At 37.6% G+C, this 25,237-nt stretch overlaps 1 protein-coding gene across 1 annotated transcript in view; it reads right to left on the bottom strand.

Annotated features, from left to right (window-relative positions):
- The window catches only part of LOC133990358 (corticotropin-releasing factor receptor 2), a 32,935-nt gene extending 8,140 nt beyond the window's left edge, over positions 1-24,795 (bottom strand). The window contains exons 1-5 of the mRNA XM_062428643.1: positions 24,500-24,795; positions 24,257-24,376; positions 1,713-1,798; positions 1,030-1,136; positions 51-168 (exon numbers count right to left, since the gene is read on the bottom strand). Of these exons, the coding sequence (XP_062284627.1) occupies positions 51-168; positions 1,030-1,136; positions 1,713-1,798; positions 24,257-24,376; positions 24,500-24,620 (552 nt within the window). The 5' untranslated portion in view covers positions 24,621-24,795. The remainder of the gene's footprint in view (positions 1-50; positions 169-1,029; positions 1,137-1,712; positions 1,799-24,256; positions 24,377-24,499) is intronic.
- Between the last annotated feature and the right edge of the window lie 442 nt (positions 24,796-25,237).

Here is a 25,237-nt window from a genome sequence, read left to right as displayed (position 1 = left end):
TTACATGCTACATGTGTGCTGCATACACTGTGACAAATCAATTATGTTACCTCATTGCTCTCGTGGATATTGTGGTCAATCAACTGAAGCAAAAACCACATAACATTCCTCAGTATGAAGGTGGTGATCAAATTCCAGTGGATGATGTTTCGAAGACATCGTATGCTCCTGCACAACAATTCGAGTGAAAGAAATGTTTTATGATGATGTTTTTATTATTACAGTAACGCATATTCAAAGTAAGATTCAAGATCATAAATTAAAAATGCTAGACCTGTGTTGTTTATGGAAGGGTTAGACCTTTATATAAGTGTTTTCATTTATGTTATACATTTCTTTCTCAACTTGCTTATCAAAATAAGATGCAAGGACTCATATTGTAAAACTAGAAAGCGTAGATGAGGTGGGTCACTATTCATTAAAACAGCTGACCCCAGCTTTGTGTTGACTGTGACTTCCCCTGAGAAAAAAGTGTTTTATTACTTATGTCATCACAGATTATAAAAACTGGTATGGGCATGAATTTTGAGCAATTCAACAGCAGCAGCAGTCATTTAGATTCAGACGCTGTTCTAGAAAATTTCCCATCCTGTCAACATTACATTTAAGTGGGAAAACACCAAGTGGTCGCATTCTTTTATCTGTGAAATATGATGCTTAATCTCAGAACCAAATATTGACTATTTTGCTCTTTAATCTAAATCAATCAATCTTTGTCTTCAAGCCCACATCAAGGCTTCTCAACACTGTTTGGTATCTGTTCTGTTCTGTCATTGTAGATAAAGGTGCCTGTCTGAGTTTAAATCAGGGGATGAAAAGATGTATGACTACTTAGAAGAATGACATTATGAAATACACATTATACGTTTTTGTAGCCTACGTGAGTGCTGAGCTGCAGGAATCTAATCATTTGACATAAGCAAGTTAATGAAAAGCAGTCCGAGGATATCACATGAATTTTCATGACTGTCTTCAGTGAGGTTGCATGCATACAGGACACATTTAAATGGGCACTATTTCTGTACTTGCCTTAAGCATAAGAAGAGAATGAAGGCCACGACTAGAGCTCCCACAGAGATACAGTGGCCTAGGTAGTTGATGATCAGCGCTACTTTATAATGCATTGGATATTTTCTCTGTAAAGACAACACGTGAATTACTTCTTAAATGTTACTGTAGAATAATAGAAGAAAGAGAGTGGGTCAGGTATACATCAATATCAACAGTGAATTATCTATTGATGCTTTTTTTGTTACTTTTGAGATATAACTAAAGTGAGAGAAAGCAAATGTCATTGACACACTTCAGATGTGTTGGTTTAAAATTGTCTGAGAAAATAGAGCAAGACCCAAAAATACACACAATCAGGAGACATGATGTGAGGTAATCAGGCCAAAACTCATTACACACAATACATCAGTCTTACAGTTTGCCCTCAGGCTTTGCTTGTAGAGACACACACATGAATGTATATCCATATTTGTTAAGCCGTCTGGAAACAAATGTTTAAAAGCGTTTATGTGCGCTATGTAACAAAAATACATGCTAAAGTACTATGCAATCAGAAAACACATTCAGTTTGCCATATCTGATTGGTTTTCCCTCTGTGCCATTAGTGTAATGATGAGAAACTGTGATTAGCATTTATCTAAGACTGTTAACAGATTGCATGAAGAATGATGAACATAGCAGGACTGCGTCACCAGACTAACCTTCTCCTCCAAAATGGGTTCACAATTGGAATAATTGCTCCTCAACGCCCACGTCCCATTATCCATGCATTCCCTGTAAGCACTCCCTGCAAGAAAAGAGTTGGGAGCACAGTTGAGATAACAACACAATTGTTGCATTATTGCCAACACTGACAATCATTTAGAAATACATGTTGATTTTTACTGAGAGATGGTTTTCAAGATTTGTACATCCATTCAAATCTGACGTCTGTATTCAATGTCGGACACTGCATTCATTTGCGATGGTGCTGGTGCAAGCCGTTTATTTGCTGTGTCAAGGTTATAGTGAAGTGTTTGCCAAGTAGGTTAGCTGAGACATCTTTGTAATTTCCTTAGAGCTCAGTTCAAAGTTTAGTACTACTACTGTATTTGTCAGACTCCTACACAGAATACCAATTCAGCAATACAAATTCTTATTCATGGTGGGGAAATGCAAAGCCTCTTACTCAGTCAGTTTATTTGCATATCTGTTAAAAACCCACTTTCCATAATCAACTTTGAAGTGAATTTTTTCATTTTGCAGTCTCTTCACCGCGCATTCAGCAGGACCTTTATCTTTATAACACTGAACAATTTAGAGTTGGGGTGGAAACAGAGCAGCTGTAAATGTGTAAAGGTTATTTTCTTCTATTCTATTATGACAAACCACTTCAAGTGTTAATTCTAACCACTCTGGTGCCAAGATACACATCATTTATTTTATTTTATTTTTTTTACTGTGCATGAAAACTCTGATCAATTATGATTTTGATGCTGTCAGAAGTAAAAGCTTGTTTGATATACAATGTTTTCAAGAGGCACCACAATAATAGTTTCAGTACTGTAAGAGATTTTAATTATGCAGCCCATACGTCAATGGAGAGAGTAGACAGGAGTCCAGGATGTCTTGCATTAAAAGGTGTATTTACTTGTACAAGGAGAAATGAATGAATGTACACGTTATGTTCTGATGCTCCCTTCAATTCTGAAGTTTCTGTCCTCCGGGGATAGACTTTAAACCACACAGATAATGCCACAGGTTTGAGCCATGCCCAAATATACAGATCCAACACATCTACAATATACAGAATTTAGTCTACTGGTCTATAGACAAAACATTGCTTAGACGACACTCAGGACCTTTGTCCTCCATCCAACACTATATCAAACCTCTGACTCCAGTTACCTTTACCCCATTCAGGGAAAACAGTCAAACACATATTTGACCTTGGCTGCTATAGCAACACTATCAAAATGCCTCCTGTTTGGCGTGCAGGTGGTCGAGTGGTTAAAGCACATGCCATATACACAGCGGACCCCAGTTTGAGTCCCGGCCGGCAGACCTTTCTGCACGTCACACATCCCTCTCTCTCCTATAATTTCCTGTCTCTCTACTGTCGAATAAAGGCATCTTTGCCAGAAAAAACCTTAATAAAAATAAAAAATAAAAATGCCTCCTGTTTTCCCCAAAAGGAGCAGACACACTGCTTACCACTATCTCAAGGGGAGACAGTGTCTAAACCCAACATTTGATGTGGCGTTGCTATGACCGCAAAGCCTAGTTTGACCCAGTGCATATTAATGATGAAAAATTCCCTAACAAGTACATATTTCTATTATTATTTAATTGATGATATTTTCACAGGTCGAGGTCCCCAGTGCATTCAGTATCAAACAAGTACTTCAGCTCACCTTATCATCGGTTTACATCTAAATAATTAAACTATTAAATATTATTTCATAATTACGTGCTTAACTGACTCTATTTCCTGTGAGTGAATTAATCCTGAGGCCACATTTATATTTCCCTAAAACGGATGAATGAGAAAATATGTTTATCTCAATATTCAGAAAGTTGCATGTTATTATTCCGCCTCAGGAATTAGCAGTTTAGACAAATCTCACACAAGTGCAGATTGTAATGCTCACATTCACTCATCCTGACTCACAGATTCTTGTAAACAGCAAAACAATATGGTACAAAGTGGGGGTAACCATCCACCTCAGAAATGCCTACAGCATCTCTTGAAGCAGCAGCAGCAGCAGCAGAGACATATCCTTTGCCTTCGAATTAATCTTATGTAATGTGACATTTGTATTTGGAGAGCAGAGAGCAGAAAACTGCTTGCGGCAGCTTGAAACAGAGTAGAAAGTAAAGCAGAAAAATATTCTTGAAAATAGACTGATATTATGCTTTCATCTGACCTATGGCAACACAGATAGTATTTTGACCAGACGATGCTTTGTGCCATGTTCATGAAGGGAAATCCCAGGTCTCAGTCGTTTGAGTATTGAGCATGAAATATGAGCACGAAAGCACAGCAGTGAATCAAAGTCAGTTAAATGGCTAAAGCAATTGAATGAGTGGAACAAATATCCCATGAGACTCAGTAAAAAAGTCAATAGCAGTACATTTAAAACATACCGTCCTTGTTTGTTTGTCTTTGCGAAAAACTGCCTCAACATGTTCATTGATCATTTGCCATGTGGCATTTACAGAGTTCTTGTGCAGTCTAGGCAACCGTGATAGGACAGCTTATGTCTTACGCATGGTTTGAACATGAACTAACACGAATAAACTGGAAATTTAGGACTGCAGATTCTGCTTATACTATCAGTGTCGACTTTTAGCATTAGGAATATTACTTTTTTCACTGCATAATCAAAGCACATTACATAAATTTGCAGTCATTATGTAATTGACTTCAGTGTATGCTGACAAGAATGTTATACATTGTAATGCATTCCCATATATTAGGCAGAGTGATGTTGATTCAACTCTATATGGTTGTATTTTTAAAGTTGTGTTGCCTATGTTGTTGTACTTTATTACATACGATTGGATATATTATTTTATATAACACAATTTAATATAAAAACTAAACCTCAACCTCAAAAAATTCTTCTTTGACACAATAATGCACATTATTAAAGGAATGATTCACATGTTTTTCCTTGTACCATATACTACAGTATAAATGCCACTTTTCTAATAGAGACTGTAAATTAAGAATTCCTACTCCTTTTCAAACATGTTTAATCAATGTTGTTTTCCTTGTTTTGTGCGTTTGACTGTTGTTTTCTGTTATGTAAGATACATATATTTATATTTTTTCTTTGTTTTTGTTTTTCTACATGTTTGAAATAAAGCCTTCATTCATTCATTCATTCATTCAGTCATTCATTCATTCATTCAAGAATTCAAGAATTCATTTATTATTATAATTTCATGGTTGTATCATGAAATGTTGTTTGAAGTCACTTTATGCTACTCACAAAAACAGAAAATATATAAATGGATTAATAAATAATAAGTCATTAACCTCACCAATATCTCTGATGCTCGGTAGATGGGTACCAATGATGTTGTGGGTGGTTTTATCACCCGCTGCAGAGCTTTTCTGTCTTGGGCTGTGCACATCCCATGCCAATTTGTGATGTTTTCTGTCAGGATGCTTTTGTATTGCTCTTCTGTAAAAGTTAGCAAAAACTTGTGATGGAAATTTTGCAGTCTTAGGTTTCCTTGTGAAATACAGTCACACAGTCTGTGATGCTGATTTCCAGGAATGTAAAACTGTTTTCACATGCTTGTGAGGGGGGGGGGGGGGGGGGGGGGGGGGGGGGGGGTTGTGAGGAAGTCCAATATCCAGTTGTAGTGTGGTACTCAAGCCCAGAGTGCTAAGTTTTCCAATCAGTTTCATGGCGAGATTGTATTAAACGCTGAGTTAAAATCAGAACGCAACATTCTGAAGTAAACATAGCACAAAAAGTAAGGAAATAATGCTGCAACTTGGTTTTGCGGAACACCAGCTTGAAGTTGCCCTATCGCACAGGCCCTATCCAGATCAGTCAAACATGGCATGCTGATTCTTGGAGCAGACAGCAACTGAACTGCTCACAGGCGCCTGATTGGTACCTGATTGGCAGCACCTGAGGGTACCAGAAGCTGAAAACAAGAGTAAATAGCAACAGCAAAATTAGCTATTTGGCAGAGAAGATTTGCCAAATTTTTCATGGGTGCAACCCACATACTCAGCTCTGCTGCTTATCCCACAAATGTATGTTCCTTACAAATGTGGTACCATTTCAAAGGGAAAAAAACAGGCTTTCCAACGATATAAGATGTATTGCCAAGAAGCACTGTTACAACAAAGAAATACTCTACCAAACACAAATTTCCTGACTTTTCGTGCTATGTTTAGTTGTCATTTTCAGTGGAGGACAGTGGAGATGGCATCCTTTGTGGATCTGTGGGTTCTGTATGCAAGCTGGTGAGGGTCCAGGCTGGCTGGGGTGCTAAGGCATAAGGCATTTATAAGCTGTAACTAATATAAGATATAATATGAAATATAATATATGTGTATTTTTGCATGATTTTTGTTTGCTGTTCAACACTTTGCTATAGTGGTTTAATGTCTGTTCTTTTTTACTGGTAGCATGTTTTTTTACTGGTTTGGTTTGGTTTTTGTTTTGAGTGTCTCTAATTGAAATGCATTTGCACTAATCAGTTTCATCAGTACCACCTGCATAATTAATTATTAATATGGTTTGTCCACACCGAAGAAGGTATCTATGCTGAAACATCTGTCTTTGTGCTCAGCTATGTAATTTAATTAAAAAAAGTGTGTGAAGGCTTCTTTGACTTTTGAATATTTCCCTTGTGGAGTGCACCTGACCTGAAGTACCTAGAGCGCAGTTGTTTTGAAAATGTGATATAATTAATAGCTTCATCAAGTCAAATAAAGTGATTCAATCATTTACTAATGCTTAATAAACCAGTCAGAAGCCATTAATCTTGTTGCCAGGTTGTGAAAAGTCTCCACAGCATGGCATTTCCTTTGTTTTCTAACAGTGGTTTTAAAATTAAGAAGTGGACTTTTTGACATCTGATATTCTAAAATATCAGTTGATATTATAAAATCCAGTGATCAACAATTTATTATACACTAACAACTGAAACCTTGATGGATTTTGTAAAAATCCTATTAATGGCTATTAAAGACTTATTAACATTTAGATATGTAGACTTATTGGCTTGTTAGAAAATTATAAATGAGAATTCAGGAATGGATTACCAACATTAATTCCTGCATGCAAAGCATCATTACAAAATAGAGGATAAAAATCAGGCAAAATCAATTTTGTTTTTTGTTTGTTTGTTTGTTTGTTGTTGTTTATTTACATACTGGGAACCCCAGGTAGTCTTTACTAATTGCTTATAATGGATGTGTCAGACAGTCACTGATGTATTAATGGTTAATAAAGTAATTTGTTACAACTCATAAAACCCTTTAACACAAGAGAAATAAAATACCCTTCATGAAGCCAGAACAGACGGAAGTCAAGTTTAGAAGTGGTGAATGTTGATTGTATACAAAGTCAATGGGAAGTCACGATAAGGCACGAATTCACCTGGGCAAGCATGAATTGATTTAATGATGTGTCTGCACAATATATTTCAACTCAAATTCACATGTATCCCAAGGCTTTATGAATCTGCTTTATAAGCAAACAGAGATGAGAGGGAAAAGGGAAACAGGCACACTCTTGCCAACAAAGTACATACATGGTCTTTAAAATGAACCAGCAGACAGTGTGAATGATGCAAGGTGAAAAATTCAATTTGCTTTCTATCTGATCACACTTTCAGTCAAGTGGAATTGAAATGTTTAAAGAAGAGAAAACATTTCACTGACCAACATCAAATATTTGGTTTAGGGTATTGCATTTCTAATTCTAATTTTTGTTATCTTTGCAGGCACTTTCAAGCTAACCTTCACTCACCTCAAATGTTCTGCTGTTGTCTTTTGATTTTGTCAGTGGGGACAGTTTTACTTCTTTTACTCTTGTTCTTTTGTTTACTTGCCACTAAAGTTTGAGCATAGAAAGAAGTGCTATCTCTTCAAGGTGTGATTACTGGAATCCTTTCTCTGTTTAAACACTGTAGTTGCTGCTGCACTTTAAATATTTCAGTGTGGCATCATGCTGTCTATATGCATGGCTAATTTTCAAAGGGAACTATAACAACATTTACAAATTACAAAATGCACCAGGGAATGCAGTTCAAGTGCTGTGTTTTTCAATTAAGGCATACAAAAGAACATGCATTTTGGATTTTCACTTTAACATGCTAAAAATAATTAAAACATTTGATGTTGTTCCTGTCAGACAGGTACTTTCCTTACAGTAACTGCTGCTTTTACATCACATGTACGTTTACCTTTAATTAAGCAATGGCATGTCACTTCTCCGTCCCAATTTGAGTGTATGTCAAAGCACACAACGGGTCATTTGGGCAGAATGGCAATCATTTTTGCTAATTTTGACTTTAACAAATTCGAGCTGAGTCAGTATAAAACTCTAAACAGGACACCGGTTGTCATCGACTTCTAAAATTTAGGTAGATAATACGGGTAAGTCTGTAATATCAACACCACAGCCAGAGTTGGTGTTATTTACCCATTTAAGTTCTGCAAACACAAGTATTAAAGCTAAGATTGATCAATATAGCTGCACCTTTAACTTGTCCGAGCTATTAATACGATAGCAGCACAAGGTGCTTTCCATATAAAGTTCTCAGTCTCTTCAGGCAAATATCACACTGTGCTTGTGAAACAAGCAGTGAGGATGCAGGAAAGGAAGGGGAGCAGGTTGAGAGGTTTGTCCCTGAGAGCTATTCCACTGACGCAAGACTAATTCAAGGCACTGGTGCAGGAAAAAAACATTTCTGACTAACCATCTGTGCATTACGCTTGGGAAAGCCATTCTCCTCTGACTTTTCTTTATAGCGCATTTACATTCACACAGTAAATAAAAATAACTAAATGAGTCAGTCTGTCTCTGTTGAAGTTTGCAGATAAGGCTGCCATATGAATGTGTTAACAGTGAAGTGAGCTACCCAACACTAACCAGTCTTCATTGGTGTGAAGATGTATCACAAGATGAAAGAAATGTGGTGTTCTCCCTGCCAACACTGCACCATCTCCTCAGCCACCTTGCCAAGTTTCATGCCTTTCTTGGATGCACAAATATGCAAACAAACACCATATGATTGCTCAAGGAGTGAGAATATTAGAAGCTTGTTTGTTGAAAAAAGAACAAGGAGAGGATCTTTGAATTACATAAATTTGGGTTGGACTGGTTGTTCATGGGTGATTGGGACTTCAATTGGAGGTAGAAAATAAAATAGTTAGTTATTACTTGTGATGAATGTAATTGTAATAAAGCAGTAGATCTAATCTGGATGAAAAACTAAACAGTCTTCATTGCAGCTAAGCTTGACTTGTTTCTTTCAGCTGATTGTTGCTGTGCTATGAACAGGGGGACCTGCAACAATGCTGAATATAACAGTACAGCATTTTTCACTTAAAGGCTGTGTTAAAAGTTTATTTTATTGGTATTTTCCATTATACAAAATATAGATACATCTAGATACATATACTGTCTGTTATTATTAGGGATGCACCGAAATGAAAATTCTTGGCCGAAACCGAAAACTGAAAATAAGGAAACCAAGGCGTAAAACCGAAACACCAAAAGAAATTATTATGGCAATTATTAGTACCATTGCATTTATGGCTATGACTGTGTACTAACCTCACTAAAATCAAGGCATTGCAATTCAAAGAAGAAATCAATTACAAAAGTATGAAAATATTTATTAAGCACTGACATTACAACAATGCACAATATACAATTAAATTAAGTTAAAAATAAAATGTTAAACTTGCACGATCGGTGTCGGTCTAATAAGCAGCAACACAGAGCTATAAGGACGCTTTGCTCTCACACGCACTGCATTTATAGTCACACAAACACACACACACGCGCGCAGACACTCTCTAGCTTTTTCTGAGCTCTGCTCTCCTTCTCCTGTGCTGTGCGCTTCTCCGTCTTCAAGCGGGTTCTCCGCATCCATCGTGGCCTGGATAATTTTTCGTGCGCGCTGCTTTAATCCCACATCCAAGTAATGATCTTTATAACGCGGATCAAGTACAGTCGCAATGAAGTGCAGAGGATCCAAATTGATCTCAGTGAAACGTGTGCTGACAGACTCTAAGAGTGTACTTCACTTTAGTGCTGCAATTAAAGGAATAACGTCTGCTACAGATGCATCAGAGGAGCTGATCTCTTTAGTTAGCTGTAATTTTCAGCCAAAGATTTTCAGTGGCCGAATTTTCGGTGCATCCCTTGTTATTATCAACTCACCCTCCCACCCCCACATCCTCTCATCCAATGGCACATAAATCACAGAAAGATAAAGAATGATCACATACAGAAAGAGAAAAAATTAATTAATTAATTAATAGTAGTAATAATAATATATAATACAAATAATAACAATACAATACAAATTTATATCCAGAACAATGTGCAAGTTAGGCATCATAAGAGACAGTTGTTACCAGACAAATCCTAAATATCCTAAAACACTGTATTCCACTTGACCAGTATATGTATGTACAGCTGTTGCAACGTACTCATTTAAAAGAAATGAAAAGCCCTCAACATACATAATCTTTTCTAATATCAGCATTGGCATTACCTCCTAGATGCACAAGATCCACTAGAATAAATGAAGGTGGCCTATTTGCCTTCCAATTACACTAAATAAGTTGCTGAGACCAATGAGGCAAATGCAATTATACTCCTTAAATGACGCGAAAGGCACTCCCAAAGATGGCAGTAACAGGGTTTTAGTGCTTTGTTGCATATTGATGAGAAACATTACAAAACTGAGGACCAGAAGCCTTCAAAAAATGAGGACCATGTATGTCTCTGGGTTTGGTTGCTCTGTGCTGTAGTGTGTCATCTGTCTCTTCAGATATGTGTTACTTACTTATGTGCCAGGATGTTGGTATGACATGACTGCTATGCCTCCTCAAAGTACCAAATAGCAAATTACCCTATTCCAGTTGTTTTGTGAAAAAGCAAAACTGGAGCCTTATATTTGCATGTGTATCACAGTGTAGTGAAGATGAAAGGCTATAATATCTCAAAACTGAAAGATCAAAACTGCTCATGTGAAGCATACACCTGAGTCAGTTATATCTAAGTAATAGTTTCATCTAATAAAAAAACCTGTCTGTCTGTCTGTCTGTCTGTCTGTCTGTCTGTCTGTCTGTCTGTCTGTCTGTCTGTCTGTCTGTCTGTCTGTCTGTCTGTCTGTCTGTCTGTCTGTCCTTCCATCCGTCCGTCTGTCTGTCAGTCCTTTGAATATCTCAAAATGTGTTCATCTGATCAATTTAACAGGTGGGTTTATTGCTGGGGAGCCAAGGAAGTGTAGTGTTTAGTGTAAGGTTGTTTGGATGAGCTGTTCTCCAGAAATATATAAAAATATAAACTCCAATAAACAATGTTGATTTGCCTCGTCTTCTGCCCATGAAGTCAACAAGCTGGAATATGTACAGCCGCACTCTGCCATTGCATCCCACATTGTGGTCAGTCAAAATTGTAATCTCCCAATAGTTTGCATATGAGGCATTTATGGTGCATTGGTAAATTGTAGTGTCTATTAATAGAAAGTATGTGAGGCATTTACGGAACATTGGTAAATTGTACTGTGAACCGATAGTCGGCATGAGAGGCTTTGGGGGACTGACACTATTCTCTCTAGGTATTTCGAAATTGTCCTTTTCAAAACAGGCACGTTTTGAACAGGCACTGCATTAGTGAAGTAAGATTTTGAAAACATTTGTTCAATATCCCAGATAAGTGAGTTAAACTACCTTTGTCACTGTAAGAGACAGAGAGCAAATAAACTGGACAAGGGCTACAGTTTTTTATGGGGTACCACATCTTTTGATATTTGTCTGGAACCTTTGTATAATAATGTGAGTTATTGGGGTATGTTTTTTGCATTGTCATTGGTGGTTCTTATCATTTTTGGGCCTGCATCTCATCTTCAAGTCCTTTGTTGTTTTTTTTGTGAGTGTCAGCGACTGTCCCTGCCCTTTTTGTCTTAGACACAAAAGTGTCCTTTTCAAAGGGCATGTAAAAACTTTTTTTCTTTCCCTCACATGTTTCCTGTATTTATCATCTGACAGGAAAAGGACTGCCCTGAATGAACCTAGAAGACAGACTTATGCGGAATTAAGTTGCATAAGAAAGCAGGAATTAAATGCGGAATTAAGTTGCATAAGAAAGAAGGGAGAACACTTTCCCTCTGTGTAATATTTCATGTAAAACACAAGCTGTTCTGTATCTTGAGATAAACTATCACAAGCCTCAAGTTTCCAAAAATCATTATTTATAACCCAGATGACCTGTTTTTTAGATCATAACATATCACCAGTGACTCTAACCTGTCAACACTAACCTGCCATCATCACTGCATTAAAATGCATCTGATCCAAGGCCCTTGATTGACCCAAGTTTGATCAAATGCAACATGGCAGCTAAACCACTTCAGAAAAAATAATACTGTTGCCGTCTTGTCACATTCACTTTGTTATACATTTTGTCAGAGGTGCTGATCCCTTTCAGGGAAAAACAAAGTCCCTTGCTCTCCCTGGAATTATTAGCCCATGTTAAAAAAAATGACTGGATTATCTAAAATAAGTCTCAGGATGGTTTATTCTATCACAATATTCAATTCAATTATAATCTATCACATGACATACGTCTATCACAAAATATTTAAGCTCATCCCACCAGACATGAGCTTTCTGACACTAGGGACATTACTCTGATGCTCTGATCTTAAGATATAAGCACTAAGTGCTGAGTTTAATCAGTAATGACTGTGTCATTGCTTTAATATGCTTATGGGGAAAAGCCTATTAAGTTGTAACCTGTCCTGTCTCATTGCGTACATTGTATTTTGGTTGTTTTTTTTAATGTTTTTTTTTTTTTTTTTTTTTTTTTTGGGGGGGGGGGGGGGGGGGGGTTAGCCAAGGAATATTTATGCATCTTGTGATGTCCATTGAATTGCTCCAGGAAATTAAAGCTGTTGCACTGTTGCATATGAAATAAATTACAGTATTAATGTTCAGAAATCAAATACACATGGAAAAACTATACAGACTTGCTTTTTTTGTCACATTTTTTCTTCTGTGAACTCTTTTACACGCACTCATGTCTAAAAAGGGAATAGACAAAGGGGGAGGAATAGCTCTAAAGAAAGGCGTTCAAGTTTTTTCTGTGTCAAACACATTTCTGGTTTGTGAAGAAACGTTGACTTTTTTTCCGCTAACAAAACTAGTCACCTATAAAGATGTAGTTGAAAATACATCTTGGGAACATAACTAATGTGGGTGTAGATTTTAGTTTGATACCAAAAACACTAATTATCATTTATATGAAAGCCAACAAGATTGAAGGTAGAATTGTGTGCAGGGGACCACCCAGAATAGAAATCCCACTGCTGCTTTATTGTTTTCCCGCAGTGACTGTAAGCCGTTGTGTCACACTCTTTCTCTTTAAGCTGACAATTGAGATGGCAGTTGGAGATGTGGCTGCAAAAAATGCTGCACTGGAGAGACATTTCTCAGTGACTGCATCATGGTGCAACATCATGGACCACCTTACCAAACAATCTGTTGTAAACCTACACTGATCCAATCAACAAAAGGCATATGAGGTTTGTCTAAAAGCTTTGGCTGCTTGCCTGACCCGATCAAGGACTCCAGTCACATGTTATACAGTGGCCTACTTTGATGTCTTTATCCTACATCCATGCTTCATAAAGAATGCAGGAACACCTTCCTTGGCAATTTAGGAATAAACAAACAACAACAAACAAACAAAAAACACATTTATATTCCAAATAAAAAGAAGCGTTGCCAGACCACACTGTAACCTCCAGGGGTACGTGTTTTTGAATGTGATTCCCCTTGAGGATGAAGCAAATGTGCAGCAGTAAAGTTGAGAAACAGCTTCACTGCTTTTGGATGAAAATGTCCTTCGTTACTTACATTTCTCCCAGTGGCACTTTCAGCTCCCTTGAGCATGGCTACATAGAAAAAAACACATAATTTAGCAAAGGCGAAGAAACCAAGGGAACAATTAGCTTTTAATGTTTAACCCTTGCATCAAACATCTGGCTCTCAGTCAGGAATTGTCAAGTCATGAATAAACTGATTATGCAGAACCAGTGAAACTACAATGAAAAACAATCTAACAACATGTAACAAAAGCTCAATCACGGCCACATTCTTGCCATGTTGTTATCATTCTTTCATAGTCTCAAGAGGTCTCAATAGCACATTTTATGAAATTAAGACACCTGCAAAGTTACACATTTAGACAGCTTTCTTTTTTAACAGCTGTGAGCTTTATGTAGTATTGTCCCTGTATTCAAATGTGAAACAACAGATATAACTAAAGACAATTAAGGAAAACAACTTTTCAATTATCTAGAGTAATGACAACCAAGAATTTGTACTCCCCAGATATGAACTCATTAGGTCACTTAACAATCATTGAAAATGGAGCCAAATGGTGAAAAAAAAATCATCCAAGCATAAAATATGTTAACAGCTTCATTACAGACCAGGGATTGCATGCATCAGTGGTAAAGTACTGAAGCAATGCTCTCATGAGCTAAGCATGCAATTATTAGTGATGATCCACAAGTAGATCTAACATATATTAGCATACAAATGAATGCTATGAATGTGCATTTTCACTGGCTAAATATACATTTCAGAGACACACAAGTATGCAGGGGGAAAGAACAACCTCTTCATCAATTTGACCTCAACAGTCATTTTGTAGCCTAAGTGTGTCTTACCAAACTCTCTAACTCTCAGTCAACCTTTCCTCCAACATGAATGATATGAGTATAAATAGGCATTGTTGTCATTTTTACTTCTTGTCAATGGGTTAAAATGCATTCTGAAATTTAATCGTCTGTCTTTTAAAGGACACGGCACTCCACCAAACTGGAAGAATATTGCTTAGTGTGGCAAGATAGAAAACTTAAAACATATAGCAAGGCCCTCTGTAATGCCAGAGCAGTCTTTTACTCATCAATAAAAGAGAACAGAAACAATCCTGGGTTCCTGTTCAGCACTTTGGCCAGACTGACAGTCTCCATTGATCCATATATTCTTGTAGCTCTTAGTATAACTATAATGACCAAATTCTAACTATAGAGACAAAATTCATCTCCTTCTGCCCCCAAACTGCACTGATGTATCCCCAAACACAGGGACATTAGAAACAGACAGAAAACCTGTTATATATCAAGACTGTTTTTTCCCCAAATCACCCTTCTAAACTAACTTGAACAGTTTTTTCGCAGGCTTCCATGAATCGTGGTTGTGGACTGCCGTCCTCCTTTATGCCCACGCTTAATTGTATTAGTATAACAAGTTGAAGTGTTAAGATTGGGCCAACAAATATCTGAAGATTTTGTTGTCAGAGACATAAGAGAGGTTGAGCTACCTTGTGGAAAATATGCCACTTTACAAAGAATAGATTGTTTAGTTTTGGGGCCAAATTCAAAGACACCCTGAAATAGGAAGACAGCAGACAACCAGATGTTTCTGAACACAGTCTACATCCTAGTTTGATCCTGCTTCTGAGGATATTTTATGTCTAAATTCCCCCTGAGAAGGGAGGGAGGGGGGTGCTATGATTGGCAATGAGATGGTTCATTAAATTCCATAATGAACGAATGGGAAGGAACACGATGTACATACAGTATGTGACATAAGTTTGAATGTCTTTCTAGGTTTTTTCTAGCCATCAGAGACATCCTTGAAATAAATATTGTCTTTGGTGAAACATCAATGAACATGAAATTAACATGTTCTCTTAGAATTTGCACAATTGACTGCAATTGCTGATTATTTTTTATTTAATTAAAGAATTTTGAAAACTTTTTGAATATCAGAACACTGGGAAAATGAAAGATTCATATATGAGATTCTGGAAGCAGTTTTTTTTTTTTACTAATGATTAAAGCAATCATAACAATTGCTACAGATTAATTTCTCTCGATTGACTAATTAATTCAACCCTGTCAATGTCCACTGTATCCAAATACAGATCAAAATCATTTGGATGGTTAAACAAACATTATACAGGTTTGGATACAAGTAGCTTCACTGCACATATCTTATAAGCATCAAACTGTGAGCTCCTGCAGTGAAAGGGAGTTTGAGAAGCTGTCAGTCCATCCTATTTTTTTAGCGGGGAACACTGGGATCCATCTTTAAAAGCATTGTGCCTTGAGTGATGACCACTGAAGCAGACAGGCCAACAAACCCTTAGGATGAGTTACTGGATAATCTTTTACTCACAGCTGTGTCTCTTAATATGTTCTCATGCCCTCATGACACATTAGTAATTACTCCAATTGTACGTTATAAATTCAAATGTTTGCCTGGATGTTTGCTGTAAAACTCTCACACACATCTCACAGCTGCACTGAAACCAGTTGGTTTGTGCTACAAGTCTCTGGCCCTGAGGGAAAACAGCACGGCAAACATGTAAGATAGCGTGTCTGGATAGTGAGAACATATTATCCCACATTACACAATTAAAAGCATGCATATGTTGTCAGATTCTATAAGCAAGTCGTTTATAGCAGGTCACTGCTTGAAGAAAAAACACTTTTCAGTCTGACTGTTACTGTTAAAATCAAACAATTGATTTGTATTGGTCCTGTGAACTTTGTATAACAACATAGCACTCCCAAGTCTCATCTTCTCTCAAAGACCTGTAATTTCAACCCTAGCTTACAGCTTGCTTTGCTGAATACATTTTTGTGGTAAATTGCTACCTGTATTATATTCACTGGCAACAGAATGTCTGGGTAAAGGGCAGCTGGACTAACTCTAGATTGTAATCTGTAATGCCCAGGGCATTATAGATTACATTTCGGGGCTATTTTAAAAACTGCTGTGAGACTTGGTTGTGCAAGGGCACTGTTCGCTCATGTTACTGCATGTATTTGAATTTGTATGATATCATACAAAAAGTAGTGCACAACTTTTCGTACGATATCATACAAACAGAAGATGAGAATACGTTGTATAGCTACCTAAAATAGCCAGAGATATATATCAGTATCTATTTTGCAAAGAAAGGCTGCAGCCAATCATCTTGAAATCTTTAATATGACTTTAAACCTTAGGGCAGTTTCTCCTGCATGTGAGCGTCAATGAGCAATATGAAAAAGATAAATATAGTGTTAAGTGTTGATCATTATCACAGAGACTACTATTACCTCAACAGGTGCTTGGACTTTGGATTCTCTTAAGAAACAAGCTGCTCCGTCCTCTGTGTTTTGATGTGTGAAAACACCAATTTAGAATAGGAAGGGTAGTAGGGGTGTAAGGGATGTAAGAAACAACATACCCACCGATCAAGACCATTATATTACTGATATGAATGTCATTTTTTTGGAGACAGGATTGATTATTCAGCATCATGTGGAGAAACTTTTTTTGCAGGTAAACCATCAAAGATTTGGATTGACTAACTCCTATGACTGCTTGTATTTAATACAATGATCTAATTAATTACTTAACACCTTTCAAGTGTTTTATTTGAAGTCTTGATATCCATTGGAAGATTTTTTTTGTTTTGTTTTGTTTTAAGTACCAAAAACCATCTCTATATAGTTTACATCTCTTCTCTTAAGCTTCTCTCTGGAGCTCTACTAAGAAAAGGCTGTTTTGGCTGTTTTGTGTCTGCTCAGTGCCACTCTCTTCTGATTGGCTGACTGTTTTCTGATTGATACACACCCAGGCCAACCACAGGTAGGGATTTTAACCTAGCGTAGCAAGGAAAAACCAGGGCTCTGGATAAAGCTCGCTGGTAGATGGTGATGGCCACTGTTGAGGATGATACTTTGCAAGGCTGTGCAATGACAATATTGCTTCCTGACAAATTTGCTTTCTGACAACCAACAACTGTGCAGCTGTTCCTCCACTGTCTGTTTCACTTCTGCTCCGCTCTGTGTGTGTGTGTGGAGAGGCAGCCCATCACTGGTGACACGCAGAGAACAGAGGAGAGGAGAGAAACAAACGCAACCATAAATGACAGCAAAACGCAATAGAGACTCTCACAGTCTGCTAAAATGAAAAAAGTTCACATACTTTAGGTAAATAATATAAATAAGGGGGCCCAACCAAGGTAAACACTGACAGGCTGTGTGCATTTCTCTATGGACTGAGTGTTTTCATACTTTCACAGTATTTTTATAGCATTTTTATATAGCATTTCTTTATAATAATAAAAAAAAAAAAAAAAAATGTCCCTATGGGACCTTTAAATTGCACAAGCTAATCCCTAAAAATAGGTCCTTTCTCCACTATTTGGATGAGTATTGCATGGATCCAGCTTAAAAATGTATGTCCAGCTCTTGCTCTGTCGTGTAGTATAGATGCTGAGCCAGTCCTGAGTGCAGCCTGGAGGGGCTGGTGCTGATTGAATCTCATGGGGAACTTCGTGTGCAATGGCTAGTGAAATGTTTTCTACACATGCTCGACCTGAATTTGTTGACTGACTAACCTCTTATCCAGTTTCACCATGGAGAAGTGGATCAGAGGTTCCAAGAGGGTGCATACACCACGGGAGAGATACTTTACAAAAGACTTTGGTGCAATCATTGGATTCAGAAAAGAAAAATAGCGCAAATTTTAACAGCTAGAATTGTGTAATTACCAGCATGATAAGCTGCAAACGGGAATCACATCAGTTAGGATGAGTGCCTAAAATAAGATGTTCTGTGGTTCGGATTTTCCCCGACCAATACAATTCAACTGTTCACTGTCTACATACAAGCCTTTGCATGCCTTTTCACAGCTTTTTAAGGTAGACATTTGGGATTCATATTACTCCTCCACAAGGGAACTGACAAGAAGAGGCAAAGCTGTGTTATGTTCATTTAGACTGTCATCAAACTTTATAGTAGTACACATTAGTGAGTCATTACATTATGCAGACAGTACATTAAGTAAGTCTTTGACAGGCAGAACGATTTGTGTTACACTGCTTGAGTAAATATCCTCAATTTCTTTAATTAGTTAAAGAATCATACCTACTGACAGAATCTACATTATATCTTCAAACACTTTTAAATGATTTGTGCCAAGAATCCACTGCTACAATGTCACCAGTGGCTCAATTTTAGTAAGAAATGTATCTAATTCTTTAATAAAGCATCTCATTCCCAGGTTTTCTTTCATGCTGTTTTCTAGTGGATTCTGACCACCATGAACTTCCCAAGATTTTGACCAAGAGAGCCACCAATTTTATGTTTGATGATAGCACCTGCCTCGATTTATTCACTCCTCTATTTCAGTTTCATGTGTGCCTCGGAAAGATTTAGGTATGTTGCACAGACTCATCTCTGATTTAAAATAAAGCGTCAACATGCTGTGCTGCACCAGCTCCCTTCCATTCTTTGAACCTGATGCACACTGCAGCGCTGATATGACGTGGACTTTATTAATCCAGATAAGAAAATCAATAATGTTTCATTGTAGGAGCCACAATCCTGACTTTGACCTGTTTTGAATAGAAAGGGACATTATGTGCTGACAGGATGCATCTTCAGTGACAATGAACAAAGGAACAGGGGGATGAGGTGTGTTTACCAAAGAAAGAAAATACGATTCACTGAATGATTACAGTTACATGTCTCTGGGTTCCTCTGAACAGAGAAAGTACACGGGCCACCGAGATATGGCTTAAATTTGCAAAACTGACACTCTGCCGTTGATATCATTCATCTATACCGCTGTGAACATCTTGTCTTGCCTGAGGCTTGACAGAAAGCTCATCACATCATAGTGACAAAGCAGAGACAATGAATCACTTTAAGCCACATCTAACAACTCTGTCCCAACAGTGGTGATGTGCATTTCATGTAAACCAGAGAACTGAATAAATGCACACACACACACACACAAAAGGGACATGGGAAGATTTAAAAATGCATAAACCTCTTAAGCCATTCGGCACAGACATTAATATTTATATATACTTGAAGAAATGGAAAAGAATTTATAGCCCCTTACCTGAGCAGACCTGTTAAGTCTGGGAAAACTCAGATTTTTGTAGAGAATTGAAGCATTTTTCTGACATTAAACTTACTTAGCCGTTCATTTTAAAGCACTACAGAAAAACTATGAGATCCACAGAAGATAGAGCATTTATATGCCTGAGCGTTCAACAACTGCAAGAACAAAGTACTGGGACTTGTCCTCAAAATGAAACAGTAGTTCATGCTTTTCTGATATGTAGACCATTAAATGTTTAGCTCTGAGACATATCAAATAAGCAAATAGAAGGGAATTGTATTGTTAGTCCCATAGGTAAGATCCTGTATTATGCCAAAGAGTGAAATAAAAAGAACATGCACCCATTTAGCCTTTGTTTGCAAACAGTGCAAAGCAGTATCACATCAAATTTATATTTTATTTGTACTTTTTAGAACCTCTGTAACCACACTTAAACCGTCTTAATTAACACCTGCTATGGTGATGTTTGAGCCTACCTCTATTCTTAGTCTGACCTATTTTGAGTTTTAAAATGTTTATTTAGCCATGGATGGTAATGAGATCCAGCAGGTTCAACATAATCACCTCCATTGTCCCATGTCACAGTGTTGTAAATCTAAAGTGCACTGCATCCCGTGACTCTAGTATCAATTATGCAATCAGGAGTTTTGCAAAGGCTCTTCTACTGTGCTTAATTAGGATCCGCTTTATACACTGCTCCACTTGCACAAATGCATTACACCAATACAGTTTGTCCTTGAAATTTATCATCCAGATGATTCGTTTGTGTACACTATTAATCCTCATGTGCTCTATCTCCTTTATTTTCTAAAAACAATCCCATTGTTTAACTGAAATTAGAGTGAAATAAATGGGGAAGCATCAGTGACTTGTTTGTTGGAGACTTACTAGGATGTTACAGGGTTTCACACTGCATATACATATACAGTACATATACAGTCAACGGTCAACAGGATCCCATGGTGCAATGTGGGACTGCACTATACAGTATTTGAAAGAAAGCTATACATAACATTCAACAGCCATCACCATCATTAAATAATATGGATGGCAATAATATTTCAATACTAATAATAATAAAAATGTTCTGATTTCCAACAAATCTCATGTGCAGCGCTAAACCAATAATGGACTCGGCGTACTTATAAGTATTGTGTGTGTATCTTAAGCCTGATGTATCTTATTTCTCTGTGTGTCAAGGGTCACGCCGCTGCACTGGGTGACATTTTCCCTGACCTCGAAGAGTATGGGCAGTAGTTTGCTTAGAAACAGCTCCAAAGACTAATTACATCTACCGTATTTTCTTTCTCCAGAGATTAGTTCCATGTGCGGGAACGTGGCTCTGTTTACATAGCTCTGTTAGCGTGTTGTGCAATCACAATCTCTTGACTTTGTAATGCACTGTAAATTTCTCAAATAATTTTAGTGCAAAGCCAAAAGGCTCTTGCCCAACAAGCTAGTGAAGCACTGTAAACTTGACCACATTCCCAAACGTGCAGTAGCATCTGCTTTACAAACACAATACCTGTAAGTAGGATGATTTCGTTGTTGGTTTGGCTCTACACTTGGGAATTGTTGACAGCAAGGAAAATATAGAAAATTGCCATAATTGTCATATCCTTTCAATAACCAGCTAAGTACCTGCCAGGCGCAAAGCAAACTGCACTTAAATGTTGCTGGGATGCAACAACAAATTACAAAAACTGTAGAAGATAATAGAGAAACAACATAGGGCTACATAAGACAACAAAGCCTGAAACTTTACCCTGTCTCTGAACCAACTTAAACAGCTCCTATCACATTAATTTAGACATTCAACCCTAAAAAGGCTCAGTGGCCAAAACTAGACTGGGCAGCTTGCTGGAGTGACTGTTGGTTGCTGTGTAAACTATACATTCATGATTGAAAAAACTTGTTTAATCAAATACCACATTTATAAATGCAGATTCCCAACAGTATACTTTGCAGAACAGTGCCAGTGATTTAAACCAATTGTTGATCTTTTGAGATGTGCATGCTAATACTAAGCATGCAATGTTTAAACATATCACACTGCAGGCCTGTCAAGCTCCCCCAAAGACCGGTATACATCGATGCCATAATCTACAGAGACTGTAATTCTCCTTCACATGATCAAAAGTGCATTAAAGAGCTTTATGCTGCAAATTCTCACCAGCCAATTAACATTCCTGAGGGTGGTTTTTTCACATATGAGAATTGATCACAGACACTCAAACCGCCACGGTGGCGCTGATATAAAATTCTATGATCCATTAAATTCAACTGCAATTGGATTTGGTGGGGGGTTGGAGGTGCAGCTGAAATTCCCAAGACACTACAGCAGATGTGTGAATCAAGCGTTAAAATACATTTTGTTATGTGACTGCAAAATATACATTCCTTCATGTCTTTCAAATGACTACTTTGTTTTCAGTCTGATACCTTTAGCATTGCTTGACAGAAAAGTGCTATAATGGCATCAAGCCTTATTTCACGCACTTTGCAAAACATATGGATTTGACCAATCACTCTAAATCCACCCACTAATCCTGGTAAAAAAAAATAAAAACTGGCATTTTTGAAAATAAATGTTGGTGCCACAAGAATAAGAGCTGTACAATATGCTGTCAGGAAGACTGATTCCTATAATTACCTTAGTCATTGGATCTACACAAGGGAACAGAAATAATCTGTCACCTGGTCTACTAACTACAGTAAGAGTTGACTTTTTCTTTTATTAAAGCACTCATTCTTTCCCTTTTGATTTGTCAAATCTATTAAAACAAGCAAGAGGCCACAGGCGATTAATTTATATGATCACCTTAGAAATCCAGCACATAAACAGTTCCCTCATAGTAAAGCCAAAAGTCTGATTGGAGGATACATTCTACAGAAATATTCAATCACGGCAATCCCACCATAGTATCTAATCCTATGCCTGTCAAAAATGTCTTATTGATCGACAAGGGCATCAACATATGAAGGTATAGTATACGTAAGAGAAGGTGTTAGAACATGTTGTCATGGTGAATGACTGAGCTTTTCACATTGGGTATGTCCAACTAATACTGAGCGCCAGCAGGGCAAAGGTTAAATCAATGCAGTAAGAGGTGACTAGGTAGATGTGTGTGTGTGTGTGTGCATCATGTGGGGGGGTTAGTGGGCAATGACAATGCACCTGAGCCTATTACTCAGACAACAGCTGTGTTAAATGATAAATCCAGCCTTGGACAGTCACGCTGAACTCTCATGCTTGGTGCATTACAGGAGTTATTTTGTGAAATAAATGCTGTGATTTACTTTTATGAGTTTCAACAACTTCATCTGTCTTATGATTAACACATAACACAGCAGTGATGGTGTGGTTGACAGCCGTGAAAAACTCTTCTCAGCTATTGGCAAAACTGGTGGCTGATGCAGCTTGATTTTGGAATTGCTTACCCTTTCATGCCAACAGATAAAACCATTCCTCTCAACTTGCTGCTGATTGTATCAGTTGAAAGTGTTAACTGACTGTTGTTGGGAATTACAGACAGTGCAGGTGAATTTGGCTGCAGATATATGTTACATGTAAGATTTGGTTAAGGTAAAGCTGGCTCCAAACCTCAAATTGAGATTGAAACTGTTTTGATTCCTATTTGATCTTTATCAGGTCACAGTGTGTAGAAATGGCCACCACACTCATAATATACACATTTATGGGCTAAATAATGACAGGGGGGGTTGAGATGAGGCTGAAATGCCGTAAAGCCAATCTTCAGAAATTGCTATGGCTAAATTCAGCAGGAGGGGATGGCATGAATAAACTCAACAAGGTGGCCAGCAAACGCCACTGCTAGTCCTGTATGTTACAGTATATGTGTTGTTTTTAAGGCTGTTGCAAATGTAACAAGATACGCCTTTGCCTGTTTGTATGATGTATTTCATTTTGTTTTATTTCTTAATGACTGTTGAGCCTAAGTGTGAAACCAAAAATAAACATGGATTTTACTGCTGCGTTTTCTTCTTTTTATATGTAAAAATCAGCTGCACCTCAAACATCACCACAATGTCACATGTCCAAGTTTTCAAAGTTACTCACTGGTTATCTGACTCAAAATTCAACAAAACAGAAGGAATTGCCATCACATCACAAGTAGCTTTTTTAATGAAGTTTATGTGATTTCAGTGGATTCCTCCTTTAACATTGCGTGAACAAGACACATGTTCATTGTGGTGCAGCTGTTCCAGTGACAGGAGGTGTAATTATCACTGAGTTCACTGTCATCACTTCATATCGGAACAGATGGAGGTTCAACAGACCAAGAAAGTGAAAATATGAAAATGTTTATTTGGATGTCACTGAGTTGCTGGATTTGTTTGCTGTCTGTGTGTCTGCCCCTATTTTTTTTTACATTTTATTTTATTAACTTTGAATTGAAATGAGTGCATCTCTGCCTCCAATACTCTATGTCTTGTTTTATGTTTAATGACTAATAAACTAGTTCTGAAAAAAAATAATTAAATGGTTTTCCAAACAAATGCATTGCAAGGAACTTTTGCCATGATAGATAAATATCTTACTCGTTGTGTTGTACTTCACCCCATTGATATACTCAGGGCACGGTCTCTCTACAATCCTCCCGGTACTGGTCCGGGGCCAGCAGGTTCCAATCTCATCGGTTGTGGCATTGCAATATAAACCTTGGATACAAATAAAGTAAAACAAAAAAAGAGGACGCTTAGGCTATAATTTCCATTTTTCCAAAAAATAACAAAAAACATTCTCATTCATGAAACAAGAAAAAGGAAGACATTCCACCTTACCATCAGTGCTCAGCAATGATAATGAAGCGTTTCCCAAAAAAGTGTCTTGAAAAGCATCCATCAAACTACAGTTTAGGTCCCCGAGCTCTCCAAATATGATCTGGTAAATGGTGGCATCCATGGTGCGAAGCGCCGCTTTAAATAACGTACGATTAATTCCAAGTCCGGGCAGAGGAGATGGCCACACTGAGCCCAGCGGTGATCATGGGGCTTGTGAATCGGAGCAACAGTAATGAGAAGTAGAGAGCCCAGCGCTCCTGCTGGGAACTGCTTCCCTGGCCAATCAGAGCCGCGGAACCGCTTATCCATCCACGTGCTGCAGCAACCCCGACGAAAGACAGCCGATTGCCTAAAGTGACCAGATCATGGGCTTTGTCAGTCTGACGTTTCACACCTGCTACCCACCTGTCATGATTATTTATGCAAGAAAAGGTCTTCTGTATTCACATGAGAAATTGTAGGAGATATAATTTAGAATACAATGCATCCCTGTTGATGACTGTTGATGTTGCCTGAATGTGCAAGGTTATACTGAAAAATATATTTTTTAAAGCAGATAATTTGCAATATCCGAAAAACAAGAAAGGAACAGAGAAATGCCATGCCAAGTGTTATTTTCAGTTTCAACTCACCTTTTAACTTAAAGTTTGCAGAAATAGTTGTCAAGCTATGCCTTGAGGACTTGTTTTCTGGTTAAAGTTACATAATACTTATGTAATGAATGAATTCACCTAGGTC

Source organism: Scomber scombrus, chromosome 11 (genome assembly GCF_963691925.1).
Source record: "Scomber scombrus chromosome 11, fScoSco1.1, whole genome shotgun sequence".
Lineage (NCBI taxonomy): Eukaryota > Metazoa > Chordata > Actinopteri > Scombriformes > Scombridae > Scomber > Scomber scombrus.
Note: the sequence above shows the minus strand (reverse complement) of the source record. Positions and strands in the feature narration are given on the sequence as shown.